The following is a 15,088-nucleotide window of genomic DNA, read 5'->3' on the forward strand; positions in this document are numbered from 1 at the left end:
AAAAAAAACATAAATAATAATAAAAAAAATTTAAATAATAAAAAAAAAATATATAAATAAAATCGATTTTTAAAAATAATATTCGATTATGGAGACTGTAACGAATATTCGAATAATCGAATAATCGCTGGCATCCCTAGTGTAAATGGGCGAGGAAGAAAGGAAAGAAAATGCACTTGTTTTTATATAGTTCATGTTGTACATCATAGAAACAAAGATGGTATGTGTACAATGGCAGCTTGGGTTACATGAGTAAATCAACAGCTGCTGTTGTTTTCATTCGGTCATGACCACAAACTCCCTAATGTAATCACTGTGTACTAGCAGCCTACAACCTACAGACAGAATGGAGATGAATGGTCGACACAGAGACTACGCTCAGAGCAAGCATGACAAAAGGGGAGTTAAACTATCAATATCCACCTGTCAAGAACTTTCCAAGACAAATGTGTATGTTGCAAACTGAAGATAAAATATTAATTATACGTATTTGAATCAGTTGGGTTGAGGCAAATACTCTAAATATGTTTTCTGGATGTCAAAATGTAAACAAGCAAAAATGAATCTTTCGAGTGCTGTTTATTATTGAAATATTACAACTTTGACATGTTTGCGAAACATGAATATTATTTTCATTGCTATAGTATCTATCCGGATTCAAATAGTATTAAGTGTTTATGGTACATGTTGAAGTTAATTTAATGTGCACAATGCACATTTTTGTAGATATGTGTTGTTAGATTATCATAATAATCCCAGGGGGTTCATTGTGATAATATACCGCAAGACAACATTTAAATTAATTAAAGTTTAGATATTAAATTATCAAAAATTGCTTCTGCAATCAGTTAAGTACATGACAAGATTGTTTTATGTTTTACTATTTTCAACTTTTTGGTTGTGCATACAAGAGAAATATTTAAATAACAGTCAGGGGCAATCTTACAGTGTGTATGTTCATGTGTCCCTTATTATGCAGGCATGTGTGCGTCCTTGCAGTGTGCATACATGCATTTTGTGCATTACCTACATCCTTACAATGTATGAATGTCACAGTGCCTGAGGGTTGGAGGCAACATTATGGAAAAAGAGTTGTACTGGACACACACACACACGCGCACACACACACACAATCATTCTGAAAGTCTTAACTCATACAAAAATGAATAAAGATGGTTATACAGAAATGTAAAATAGTCTGTACATATACTTTTTATTAATTTTATAAAAGTATTTATAGTGTGTATGATTTTAGACATGGGTGTCATGGACAGCCTAATATTTCATGCAATCTTATATTCTAAAATAAAAAAAGTTTGTGTGCACGTGTATTTTTGTGACAAAGGTTGGAATTCCATAATGCCATGGAACCCATGTACACTGAAAATCAATGCACTTTTTGCTATCGAGTGGCCTTTTAGCCAAGAGCAAGACGATTTTGGCTCTATAATGTGAATGTGTATTACTATGGAAAGTGAGAGGGTGTTGCAGGTGAAGGATGTTTGTGTGTCTGCGGTTTGTTCACAAATTAATTATATAGATTTCTTATAATGCAAGCTAAGATTTGTGTATGAGCATTTGAGATATCATACTCTGGAATATGACATCTAAAGAGCCTGTTAGATCAGATTGTTGTTATTGTCACCAAAACCTGTTTTCCCTCTCTTTCTCTTTGGTTTTCAGATCTCAGTTTTTTTTTTCCACCTCTGCTGTTTTGGATTCTTTCAAAATATCCACCTTTTTTCACGGCGTAAGAGAAGTAGGATCTGTAGCCGCTATATAAACTTTAATTGAAAAAAACAAAACTGTATTAGCTATTGAAAGGCGTCAAGCATTATAAACTAAAGTGTTTAGTTCTGCAGAAACAAGGATAAAAGCTCTACAGATCATAGTAATTGAGTGACTTGTCCCAGTTTTCTCCTGTCACATCCCACATTTCCACCGCCCACCTGGAACGTACCTGCAGCGCACTGCTCCTCATCTGCTCCGTTCTCACAGTCCCTCTCCCCGTCGCATCGCCATGACAACGAAACACATTTGCTGGCAGCCCCTCCGCAATCAAACTTCTCCGGTGGACAGGTCTGTCGGCCTGTTGTGAGGGGGTAGGTGAAACACAGCGAGGGAGACAGAGGGGGGAGATAGGGAAAGGAAAAGGAAAATGGATAGCAGATGAAGAAGTTGAAGACAATGAATGGAAGGGAACAGAGAATAGAGAATGAAGACAGGCAGAGTGAAATGAGAAACGAAATAGAGAGGAGGCAAAAGATAGAGAGAGAAGGGACAGGCAGTCAATGAAACAGTTTGATAACTTAGTTATCTTGTTGCTCCTATCGATTCTCCTGCAAAGGCCTGCAATTAAACTAGACACTTAGTGACAGAGGTACAAAGAAGCAGCCACACTGTCAGGCAGTCGCACAGCCAGTAAACACAACACACAGTACACAAACAAAAATAAAATACACTTTAATCAGACATGGAAAATACAGGCACTATGAACTTGCAGCCCGTATAAACTAGAGCTGCTTGTTTTCGGTATAAATTATTTTACCAATTCATTATTTTGATAGGACCTGCCACTGACGGTGTTTAGATAAAACTATTAAGACATTTAGAAAATCAGCAAATGGCACAAACATCAGATGGTGAAGTGAATGAAGTGAAAAAGCACAGTTTGTCAAACATGCACACACACACACATGCACAGAAACTGTGTGTGAGTGAGGAAATGGTCCCTGTTGGTAAAAGCCCGTTAAAGTAGAGAAGGCCATTGTTCCTACATGTGTAGCCCGTGGGGTTGGTACAGGCAAGAAAAATGCAGCCGTCCAATACATCAAATTTACACTGAGTCCCCAAAGCAAAAGCGTGTCCCTTCTTCTTCCTGCACACCACTACACCCCGCCTCGATCCCCCGCTTACCCCCACCTCCCTGTTCAATCTCTCACACACACTCACACACACCATAGGGACTCTAGCCCCAGATTACATTACAGTGCCGTGTCAAACTCAACTCAATCAATTATACATATTTGACCACGAGCATGCTTTTTGGCAACCAAGTGTTTGTGTGCGTCTGTGTTTTGTGCCACAGATCAATGGGATTTGCCTATTTAAGTCTCATTCCCTATTTATTAATCTCGTATTTTTTTCCACCTATTTTTTTATTTTTAGTAGTAGCCTACTGAATACATTGCTGCCATTCGAATGCTGCCCCTCATGGATGGACTCTGGGGGTTTAAGCCTTGCCGGTAGTGATTGTCAGCATTTTCTCCAACAGTGTAGTCTACATTGCCGGGTTCTACATCATTTAAAATGGGGCTACTGGTATTTTTTTGTCAATGGAACTGGACAGGTTTGTGGTCTGAATTCCTCCTTTCTTTGTGCGGGTTGATCTTTTTGAAGACCTCTGTTTGTGTTCATGGGAGGAAGGAGGCCTGTGAATCTGGCTTACTGTTCAATCAATTTCAATGTGTGTTGGTGTGTGTACTGGAGATACTTTAATATCAATACTAGTCTGATGTACATTATTTAATGACTCTCAGTTTGCGTGGATCAGTAGAGTCCAAGGGCTACTGTCGGGAGACTTTCTCATACAAGAAAGTCCACTAAGTGTGTGATTGACAGTTGGGTTAAAAGGATGTAATTTGTCGGACAGACCATTTCAGGCCACGGTAGTCAAGAAGGGCAAGAAAAGACACTCCATTGACATTAATAATAAAAAACTCAATCAGATGATTTTCATCCCTCGGGTAACAATGTTCACTAATTGAAATGGACTTTCCAATTTCTTATTATTATATGTTCAACCAATAATGTGTGACTATTAAAATTTCTGCTCTGTAACTCTCTATTTGCTTGGATGTTTTATATCAGCAGCTCTACCAATGTCATATAGTCTATATTTGCTTTGAGTATTTATATATTGGAGTATTGCAGACAATTCAAGACAATTGGTATGTGCAAACTAAGTGAAGTGTTTTACACTGCTTGCAGGAACAAGAGCAGGTTGTATAAAATAAAAAAAGGTGAGAGTACATTAACATAAGTAGCAATACAACAGACACCAAGTGTGCACAGAAAAAGAAAACCATTCAAAGAGAGAAAATCCCGTAATATAAACTCAAGTCACATTTCTCCCTTCTGTATTTATAATTGAGCATCATAATGCATACAGAGTCTGAGAAAAACCCTCTCAAATATTTTATATCAAGGTTTCCCTGTCTGACTTTGAGAATCCAGATGGTAATGGTGTTGATAATGACGTTGTATTCAATGTACTTGCCCCAGACTTTTGAAAGTCAGTGCTTAGCACAGGTTTGCCCTCTCTCTTTGTTCTCTTCTCACTTTATGCTGACAGGTGTATCCAGCGGCAGAGCAGGCACTGGGCAGCGCTGATGGACTTGTCAAGAGTAAGCTGGGGACACATCTATGCCTGCGGAGTTTTGTGCTTTATGATCATATTCCAGGTAGTGCCTCTTTCATCGCAGAACAGTTTGTAAAGGTTGCATCGCTTAAAAATGTTGAGAGATAGAACAATTGACTCAGATGATGGTGGTGCAACTTTGTTCACACATGTATCTAATGTACACATTTGTACACACGCTTAACAAGGCAGGCAACCACATAGCCAGAACTATCTATACATGTAGCTACAATTATTATTCTCAGCTGCCAGTCATAGGCGTTACCCAAATTCACAATTAACCGGCTTTTATATTGAACATATATTTAATGGCTTATTAAACTCCTGGGGCACAGAGACAACAACGTGGCAGCTAGCAACCAGCTAACATGCTTGTTGCCATGGCCTACAGCGGGTCACAGCTGAGGAACTGATGCTAGCCAAACCCCAGTGGAGCTGCTTGGTGGCGAGCAATAAGTGATGGTGGTTGGAGACGGCAGCTCCCAGGTTGGTGCATGCATAATCGAATGAGTGTGAAATAGGGCCAGCATGTAGGGTTAGTGAATGTATGTGGGATATATCAAGGAGAAGCAAAGAAATAAACACAATTGGCTCAATGACCAGGTCACACCTTTTGGCTTAACTTCAATTTCTGTGACATATTCAGGCATGAACCTCTAATAGACTCAACACAGTGCCTTCTCATTCTGTAACCGACGCATTTAATTCACAGTTGCCCTGTGTTAGCAGTCATTTTCCTGTCAGTATGTGAAACTGATGGAACTATAATTTTAACATGGTAAATGGTAAATGGACTGTACTTATACAGACTTACTTATAGCCCTATTCAATACCGTGCTCTCACACTAATGATTTTATGTTAAAAATTAATACAATGACCTGACGATATGCAGTTAACTGAATTCTGCAAACCAGATCACTAAACATATTTTATTTGAATAGCCCCAAGATCTTATGCGAATCCCACAATTAAAGTCAAGTGAACTGGCACACACTATTACATTGGCTACAAGCAAACATACAAAGACTTATGTCATTGACAATTTAATTATCCTATTGATATGGTGCACACTGAAAAAACTGAAAAGTTGACTTTAATTAAATGTATTATGTAAACAAATTTCAATTTCTGCCTTAATATTTTGAAATATGTGCAGCTGAATTGATATAGGCTTTGCTGGTACTAGGGTGAGAAAACTCATTTAGCACATACTGTAGGGGACGATGCAGTCTTTTAAGTCAAAAGAGTCGACAACCAGGATTGGTACAGACCTTTGTCTATAGTATAGACTTGTTATTCCTCTCACATGACCTGCCTAAGTGGCCATTATGAGCAGGGTATATAGGGGTGGACTGAGCAAGGCGCTGTATGCTAATGAACTTTTGATTAACTACCCTCTTAATTTCCCTTCACAAGGAGGGTGGGGATTGGAGGATTGAAGCGTGCCACCATGTCCACTCTCAAAACGTCTGCCTAGCATCAAAGCTTGCCTCCCAGGTGATTGATTCAGACGGCTCGTAGCCCCGGAGGCTAATGCTAAAGTAATGTATTAATCATGAGGTGTGTGTTTAAGGTTGGGAGGTAATACAAGTCATTCTTAAGTCACTGTCTGCCACAGTGAGACATCACGTCAAAAACAAAGGGACATGGGAGGAGCGTATGTGTTAATATGGCACATGTTGAATGTAAGCATATGGATGATTCACCCTCTGCTGGCATAAAGCATTATAGTGCCATGAATCTAAAATGCTTGAAGGTACACTGAATTCCCCATGCCCTGACAGCACAGTGCAGATTGATGATGTACAGTACATGCTTTAATGTATTTTTATGCAAACACCCAAAAACCGTGTCTCGTCACATTGGTGGAATATTTTGAATGCCCAAATACTCTGCACTGCTGTGAATACAAATTGGCTCCACATGATGCTGTATTGGGCAATTACAACAAGATTATTGAATTGAATATGAATTTCAAAGTAATTTGTACTAAATTAACTCTATATTCAGTTCTTCTCTTTCTCTTTGCCTCAATCAGGGTTTCCCACACATAGAGGTCCCAGGTCAAGATGTTCATTCCTATTCAGAGCCCAAAGTGACTTTTATACTTTTGTTTAGATAAGTAGACAACAAGTGTAAAATAAAAAGAGGGAATGTTATTTTGTTGTTAGGCTATGCACAACAATCGCTTCCCCTCCTTGCCTGTGTATTACAACATAGGCATCTCCAGTCTTTACACTTTTATATATGTGCATCTGTCTTCAGATATTTTTGGGGTTATAATTTTGTATATTAGTATATTATTGTTTTTCATTCAAAAACAAGCCTTCTTCACACTACTGATAAAGCACTATCAGTAGTGTAATTTTAATATCACTCAATACTCCACACACTTCAAATTTAAATAGATTCAATATTTACAAAAAAAAATGCAGGGTTACAACTCTTATTTTTTTCCCTTCAGTAAAATCTAGTTGTAAGAATCATTACAGTACAAATCAACGTGGACATCATGAGTTTCACTAATGCCTCAAGATAATGAGTGTATTAATGTTTGTAGTGCAGTAAGAGAATGAGAATATTGCACTTATGTCCTCCATGTGACACTTCATCAATTATTTCTAACAGTGGGTCCATAACAAGATGATCGTCTGTGAAATAGCATACTTAAAGTTAAGTTTCAGCCATGAGGTTGCACCATAAATTGGGGAGTGGCTGCTTGAGGACAGTAGACTTTCATTGCTTGGCTACTTTGCAGGAAGAGCAAGGCCAAGGCATCCCTCAAATCAATACCTTGGTTTGCTGCTGAATTATCTAGATTAGATTAGATTAGATTAGATTAGAATCTTTAATGACCACACAGCCAGGCTGGTGGAATTTGTGTTCAGTGCAGAGTATTACAGCTTTTTCCATACAATTCAACATACAATAAACAGACAATAAAAAGTACAACACACAGCACAGGGTGAATACATATCATAACATAAAGTTCAAGGTGTGGTGGATTGTTATTGTTCATTGGGGTTATTTAGAGTCCATTTAGTGTCCGTATTGCAAAGGGGAAAAAGCTGTTTTTGAAGCGGGCGGTTTTGGCGGACAGTGACCTGTAGCGCCTCCCTGAGGGCAGACGTTGGAAGACATAGTGACCTGGGTGGGAGTGGTGATGGTGAAGTGATTCGAGTGATGGAAGGGGACTGCAGGTGATTTTTAATGCTTTATTGATGATACGTTGAAGTTTATTCCGGGAGAGGTTGTCTGAACTGATGTACCAGACTGTGATGGATGATGTGAGGATGCTTTGGATGATGGCTGTGTAGAACTGGATTAGGAGATGTTTCCTCACTCTGTATTTCTTGAGCTGCCGCAGAAAGAATAGCCTTTGGTTGGCTTTTTTGTAGATGTGGTCTGTGTTGGTCTTCCATTTGAGGTTATTGCTTATGTGAGTGCCAAGACATTTGAGTGATTCTGTGTCAGGATTATTTTGTCATGTCACGTTTCTATGTCTAGGTGTGGGTGTTTTTCCGTTCTCCTTGTCATGTTTCCTCCCTGTATATTGTCTGGTCTCTTTTCCCTGTGTTTTCATGTCTGTCGTTAGTTTCCCTGGTGTGTCTAATTTCCTGAGTGTTTTCACCTGTCACTCCTTGTGTGTCTCCTGTGCTCATCAGTGTCAGCCCCGCCCCTGATTGTTCCCACCTGTGTCTAGTTATCCTGTGTTTAAATTCCCCTGTCTCTCAGTGTCAGTTCGTATTGTCTCTTGCCATGGTCAGGTCTATGCTTTTTTGTGCTCAAGAATAGTTTTGTTCCTCGCAATTTTCCTTTTGGTCTCATTTTTTGTCATCTCATCCTGAGATTAGTTAGTGACCTTTTTTTGTTCATCGTGTTTTTTTTTGGAAAAATAAAGTATTTTACCAGTACTTTACCTCTGTCTCCCTGTCTGCAATTGGGTCCAACATCCTAAGTGCCTGAGACCGTAACATTCTGTGGTGGAAATGAGTTTGCCGGAGATAGATAGAGGTGATTTGGGCTGTGGCTTTCGCCTGAAGTCGATGATTATTTCTTGGGTTTTTGCTGTGTTAAGTAGGAGGTTGTTTTCTGAGCACCAGGTGACTGCTTGATGGATCTGAGTGAGGTATTGTGTTTCATTATTATTTGAGATGAGTCCTGTTATTGTTGTGTCATCTGCGTATTTATATATGTTGACTGTGGGGTGCTGAGATGTGAGTTGGTTTGTGTAGAGTGAGAATAACCAGGGGGATAGGACACAGCCTTGTGGAGCTCCTATACTGAGGTGCAGAGGGAGAGATGTGGAGTTATTTATTTTGACCTTATTTTGATCTAGTCTCCTACATGAGAGAAACAAGGCCTGGGCAAAGGCTAGGAAATCAGGCTCAGAGGTAGAATGGCTACGCTTTAGGCAGCTAAGAAATAGCTTTACTTCACAAATAAAAAGTGCTAAGTCTAAGTATTATATGTCGGTAACCACAAAGAACCTGAATAATGTTGGAAAGCCATACAATCGATATCCGTAATGAGCTACCTCCGTGCATTACCACAGCATCTGGCACTATATCGGACAGGGCCACTATGTTAAATTGTTTTAATGAGCATTTTGTGTCCTGTGGTTCTCTATTTGATTCTGTCACTAACTCTGCTTCTGTGAACACCACAGTCTGTAACTACGTTAGATCCTAAGAAACCGGCCGGTCCGGACAACGTAGAACCTTTCTTTTTAAAGATAGCTGCAGATTTTATTGCTCCACCTCTTTTTAACCTCTCCCTCAGCACAAACACAATTCCAAAATTGTGGAAGTCAGCGTATGTCCTGCCTCTACTAAAAGGTGGGGAGGCCACTTTCTTAAATAATTATAGGCCCATCTCTAAATGATCAGTTCTGGCTAAGGTTCTTGAACGCCTAGTGAGTGAACAGGTGTTTTTATGTACAAATGCCATCCTGTCTAAACATCAGTCAGGCTTCAGAAAGCACCATCACTGCCACAATGAAAGTGGTGAATGATGTGGCGAGTGTATTAGATAATAAGCAGAGTTGTGCAGCTCTATTTATTGACCTGTCCAAAGCGTTTGACACCGTCGATCATCGCATTTTGAAGCAGAGGCTGGTCAGTATTGGCATATCCAGCCATGCAGTGGCGTGGTTTGTGAACTACCTCTCTGAAAGGTCCCAATGTGTTCATTTTGATGGACTGTTGTTAAACATTACTAATGTTGTTCCTCAAGGAATAAGAGGGAGGGAATAATGGAGGGAAAAACAAAGGAAACAGAGTGAGATGTAAGAGGGGGAGGTTAGGCTCAGATATTGGTCACTGGATGGAGAGTATTAGTGCAGGGACAGACTAGGACCAAGGTAATTGGATGAAGCTGCATAGCGAGAGACGCAGAGGTATTGGCTTGGAATCTGATCAAATTGGGGCTACTGATGACCTGAGGACATACAAACACACAGTGGAGTACAATCCTCATCTGTCCACTCACCTACTCATCTCTTAAACATTTATACAAACACACACACACCAATGTGCTTTAATACACAACCAAAGGACACACACATACAATTATGTGCATTATATCTCCACAGGTTACCCTGTTATCCATTCAGTAGTATATTATTATTTTGCTGTTTGCAATTTCAGTGTTTGCAATTTCATTCAAATAAATCCAGGAAGATGAATTGTTAAACTCCTTCAGAACTTGCACTGCATGAATGAAATCCTTTTATTTTAGTCACTTAACCTTTATAAAGGAGAAGAGAAGACTTGAATAGACAAAAGAAAGGAGGCGGGGGAGCCTTAAGCTAACAGTGCTCTCATCTGCATCAATGATTCATACAAGACCGAAGATGTATGGATCAGCCAATTATTCGGCTTGTAAAGGACTCTGCAAGTCTAACGGTTTGATTGGTTGCATTGGCTCATATCCTCATGGTTACGCCCATTAACCTCGTTTCAAACAGTGGTCTTGTTTTCACAGGCTTGTTCAAATACATTAAGAATTGTAATGGTTCTGGGAGTGTCGGACACTTACGGATATTCAACTCCATAGGGTTTAGACCATTTGAAATGCAGTTACCTTTAGTTTATTTATTTCCCTAACCTCTGGTCAGGCAACATGTTTAAAGAATACTTAGAGTAGTTACAAAAAACAGTCTTTATCTCAAATGTTATAACATATTTCTTAATTGCATATTAGAACTGACATGATATGATTAATGTTCCTACAGAAAAATAGTCAACTATTTAAAAACCTGTTTAATTTGTTTACTAGCATTTGCAGTGACATTCTCTTGGTTTCAACTCCTCAGATGAGAGGATTTGTAGCTTTCTTTGTATTATATTGTTGGTAACGGATTATTTGTGGGTTTTGGTAGAAATAAAAGAAATGTTAAGATGTTACCTTGGGCTCTAAGAAGTTGTATGGGCATTGTTTTTATTATTATCTTCAGAAAGGTTCTAAAAATACTGATCTTCCTCCTTGAAATGATTGCGTGTTTTTTACATGAGTTTGCCTCAGGGGGTTAGTGTGAGCTGTCAAGTAAAGAACATTAATAAAACTACTTGATGGACCCACAGGACATGATGCACTGACTTCACAGGTCAATGACAATTGTTTCTTCTTATAGGGTCAACTCTCACATCACACGCAATGTGAAGGAAAATAATGTTTTTTCCAGCATTCTCACATCTTACTCACAATTACTTCATGCAAGTTATTTTGGAGATGGAATAAGTGTATGGGCACATGGGCATCATCAGTGTATGCATGAGTTAAGGTGAGTATGTGTTCTCGTGTGATTACATATATTTGTGTATGCATGACTGCAGTGGTGTGTTGTTCATAAGCATGGGTGCATAATATATGTATGTGTGAATGCATGAGTGTGGCACTTTGCATATCCTTACACCGGAGACCATGAACTGAAGCATGATGATACATGGCCAGTAAATATGAGGTAGGCTTTTTGTGGGGAAACTTCTGTGTAGCAATGCAGGAGGAGTCACCGACTCAAAAGGAGACATGGGGAGAGCTGGCGCTTTGATGTCAAACACTGATGGTTTATTTGGAGCTTCGGCCGGAGAATTCACAAAACAAGTCCAGAGTCAGAGGTTCTGACTACACGGTAGAGTTGCCACGTCAATTCTGAAGCGCCTGTCTCTAGATATACCTTTTAACTAGTTTGGAGAGGGTAATCAACATTCTTAGGCCAGATAGACTAAACAGCTGGGGACACTGAATTACTTGCGGCTGACGCTTATGGCCTCGAAGATTTCACACCTTGGAGTCCACAAACCCCAAGAAGGAAGTGTTCTAGTGTACCCACAACAATAAACCAGACCGAGAGTTGCCCGGTCATAAACTGGTAACAACAACATATGGCTGAAGCAGCCCCTTCCTTAAGGGAGATACGAGGGTTGGTAATAAACGTCAGAGGGCAAAAGGTAGATATCTATGATCTATCTATTCCCCAACACTTTGAGAGGGAGTTGGAAAAGACCAGAGAGTGGTTTACATTGTTTTAAATTAAGAAGGAAATGTGGCTATAGAATGTCATTGGACGCAATATTAATATGAAGCTGCATTCACATGACTGCAGATCTGCGCTGGAATTGCCTGGTTTCTAAGGAGAAAGTGGGTCCGGCCCGAATAGGCAGAAGCTATAGGTGTTGACTTCCATTCAATTTAATGGAAACTTTGGGTATGCTTTGGTCGGTCGACCCCTTGGCACTAAATATAAACGATAACTTTTGACCACCTCTACTCTACTCAGCCCCCCAATCCCACCGCCTTGTCCTTCAGATGTAAAATCCAATTTATGGAAAGGGCAAATTTAGTTAATATTAGATTACATTTTAAATGAAGGTTAGTGTTGATTAGTGGCTTTCATTGGAACACTGATCTCTTATTACTCTTGCCCTGATGTAGTGAGAGGGGGGAGTATGCTTGAAAAAAGACATCAAAGTCAAGAGAAAGGACAGATGAAAGGAAAGTAGTGTGAAGCGAATAAAACACAATAAAAGCCATGCAGCAGAGTAACATTACACACATAAACGCAGGGAGCTTGAGAAAACACCTAAAGAGAGTCAGAAAACCAACGTTCAATAACAGTTTTCAGATAGAAGACGGAAATTATGATGCCATCAAATGATGAAGCATGTTTTATGAACATTTCCGAACTTTTGGAAATTAAATGTTAATCAGTGAGAATTCAATAATTAGTCTCCTGATCTATGAGTACCTTGTGGCGTTTCATAAAGCTACTGTCAAGACAAATAACAACGGCTGTGACATGGATGCTAACCTAACAATACTGTGGCTAATTGCACCAATGAAGTACCAATTTCTTTTTAAATCTTTCCTTCTAGTTTTCGAATGTGGAAGCATTTAACAGTGACATGTTAAAGAAACAACAGAAGCAAGTACATACATTTAGCGATAATATAGAAAAATGCAGTTATTTTAAGCCTTCCCTTGTGTTTTCTTTCCAGATGGAGCAATTCCTTATTAATCTTATTTCATAAAATATAAAAGCTTTATTTTCGTTATTGCCACTAATTTGCAGATTAGTGCACAAACGTACCCCTAGGGAGTCAGTTTATATGACTGAGATTTGAGTTAATGCCCTCTCTCCGTGTCACTGTCTGTCTCAAGCTGTGTGAGGATGAAGAAGGCTTGTTAAATGTGGAACCATTAGCACAGTCTAGACTGTGGCTCTGTCAGTGCCAAAGGGGGAAGAAATACAGCGTGACACCAGCGCTCTCATAGGAAATTGCCATTTTCTTACAACAGGCCCCTCTTAATGGTTGTTTAGTAGACGACACATTGGGCATTAAAACTACCGCCAGTGGCTATAGTGCCACATCTCAACTAATGATTGCATGAGAGGGAGGCAGACACCAGGAAGGAGAGGGAGTTTGGGATGCACAGAGTAGGGCACACTCTGAGATGATATCCTCTGTGGCAGTTTATTCAAAGGCTGGGTCAGGTCCGAAGACTGTATCAGGTCACATACTGTAGGCAGGGTGACATATAAAACAGGCAGGCAAATTACGTGAAGAGCATATTTCTGACTGAACAGGCTTCTGAATGGACTATTATTCTTTACTGGCTGTAAAGATGCCTTTAAAGTCATTGCCCTGTAAGTTGAGCTCAGTTAAATTGCACGCTTTAGCAAGTTTAGTGTCCTCCAAAACATCAGAATGTTGATTAATTCTGGCAAAACAATTTCCTGCACTATTGATTTTAGTGAGAGTGAAATGTGGAAACCCACAGAGAATGTCTGAAAACAATAACTCTACAGCCTGTCTGCATGTCTCTATGGGTATAATAAAATAAACAACTTCTACACAAATCATATTTGTATAGGCTCTATTATATTATATCAAATGTAAAAAGGCAAAGAATAACTGACTGCTTTATTGCCACCGAACTGCCTTCTGACCATATACTGTATAAAGCTTCTGACCTAATACACACATATTTTTAACCACACCTTTTCAGTCTCCTGAGAGTGACAAGGAAGATAAATGAAATTGTAACGAAGAAAGAGTTGGATTTTTTGAGCCCGACTAATTAAGATGACAAAGAAAAAGATGAAAACATAATTGCCATCAAACATGACCAGACAGTAGCAAAAGCAATCCCATCAGGCAGTTCAAGCTCGACAAGACACCCCCTGAGAGCAAAAACATATTGACCACCAATCAATCTCAACCAGCCAAGATCAAGGGTCAGGAATTGAACGGAAGAATGGAATTGACAAAATAAATCACGAGGTGGCTGCTGCTGCTGCGTAGGTTTTTTTCCTGTTTGATTGCCATGTACACTACAGTGTAAACACAATAAAGCAAGATTGATGTAAACAGCTCTTCCAGCCACACACGACCACAACACTAGGGTTACAAATGTTCATATCATTTGTTTATGAAATATACTGTATCACTTAAACTATTGGTTTCCTCTGTGCTGCTTCTAGTTAGACCCATAATGACCACTTGCAGGCTGTGATAAATAAAGGTTTAAGTGTTCTCATATATTTGGTGTGTCTCCCAGGACTTCCTCTCTGTGTCATAACTGCAGAATGGCCATTATGCTGAAACACAATGTGTCTTTTAATGTCTGGGGTATTTCTTATCGAGCATGTTGTGGTTAAGATAGGTGGCTATTCTGGATCTTCCTTAAGGGATCAATACACTTTACCTTATTACTGACATACATCAAGGTAAAGACGTTTGTAGTTAATGAGATGCCACAAGATAGCAAGATAAGCAGAACAATGCACATGAGGCAAAAAAAGAAATGGGCTTACAATATGACTATTACTAAGAACTGGGATGTTTTTCAGCATTTCATATCATAAAAGCAGATTTGTTATCTTACAATGCTCAACTGTGTGCGACATGAGATTAGTTCATGTTATCAAACTGATCATTTGTATTGGTCTTTCCCCCCTTTATGTTTTCACAATGAGTACAGCCTTTGTGTATGAAATATGCCTGGGGGAACATGAAATTGATGAGCTTTCTCTCTCTATTCAACATTTTGAAGCATTTGGACAAGCTTGTGATTTTGACACCAGAGACTGCAGTTTGAAATCCTGTTTCAGTCAATGTTGGGGTCTTTTAACCTTGACCACAATCTCTAAGTGTAACCAGAGA

General features: G+C 39.3%; 1 protein-coding gene across 5 annotated transcripts in view; it reads right to left on the reverse strand.

Moving 5' to 3' along the window:
- lrp8 (low density lipoprotein receptor-related protein 8, apolipoprotein e receptor) overlaps window positions 1-15,088 on the reverse strand; it is a 194,126-nt gene that overhangs the window by 79,329 nt on the left and 99,709 nt on the right. For all 5 annotated transcript variants that reach the window (XM_034081089.2, XM_034081093.1, XM_034081090.2 and 2 more), the window contains exon 4: window positions 1,961-2,089. In XM_034081089.2, the coding sequence (XP_033936980.1) occupies window positions 1,961-2,089 (129 nt within the window). The remainder of the gene's footprint in view (window positions 1-1,960; window positions 2,090-15,088) is intronic.

This window comes from Pseudochaenichthys georgianus, chromosome 4 (genome assembly GCF_902827115.2).
Source record: "Pseudochaenichthys georgianus chromosome 4, fPseGeo1.2, whole genome shotgun sequence".
Classification (NCBI taxonomy): Eukaryota; Metazoa; Chordata; class Actinopteri; order Perciformes; family Channichthyidae; genus Pseudochaenichthys; species Pseudochaenichthys georgianus.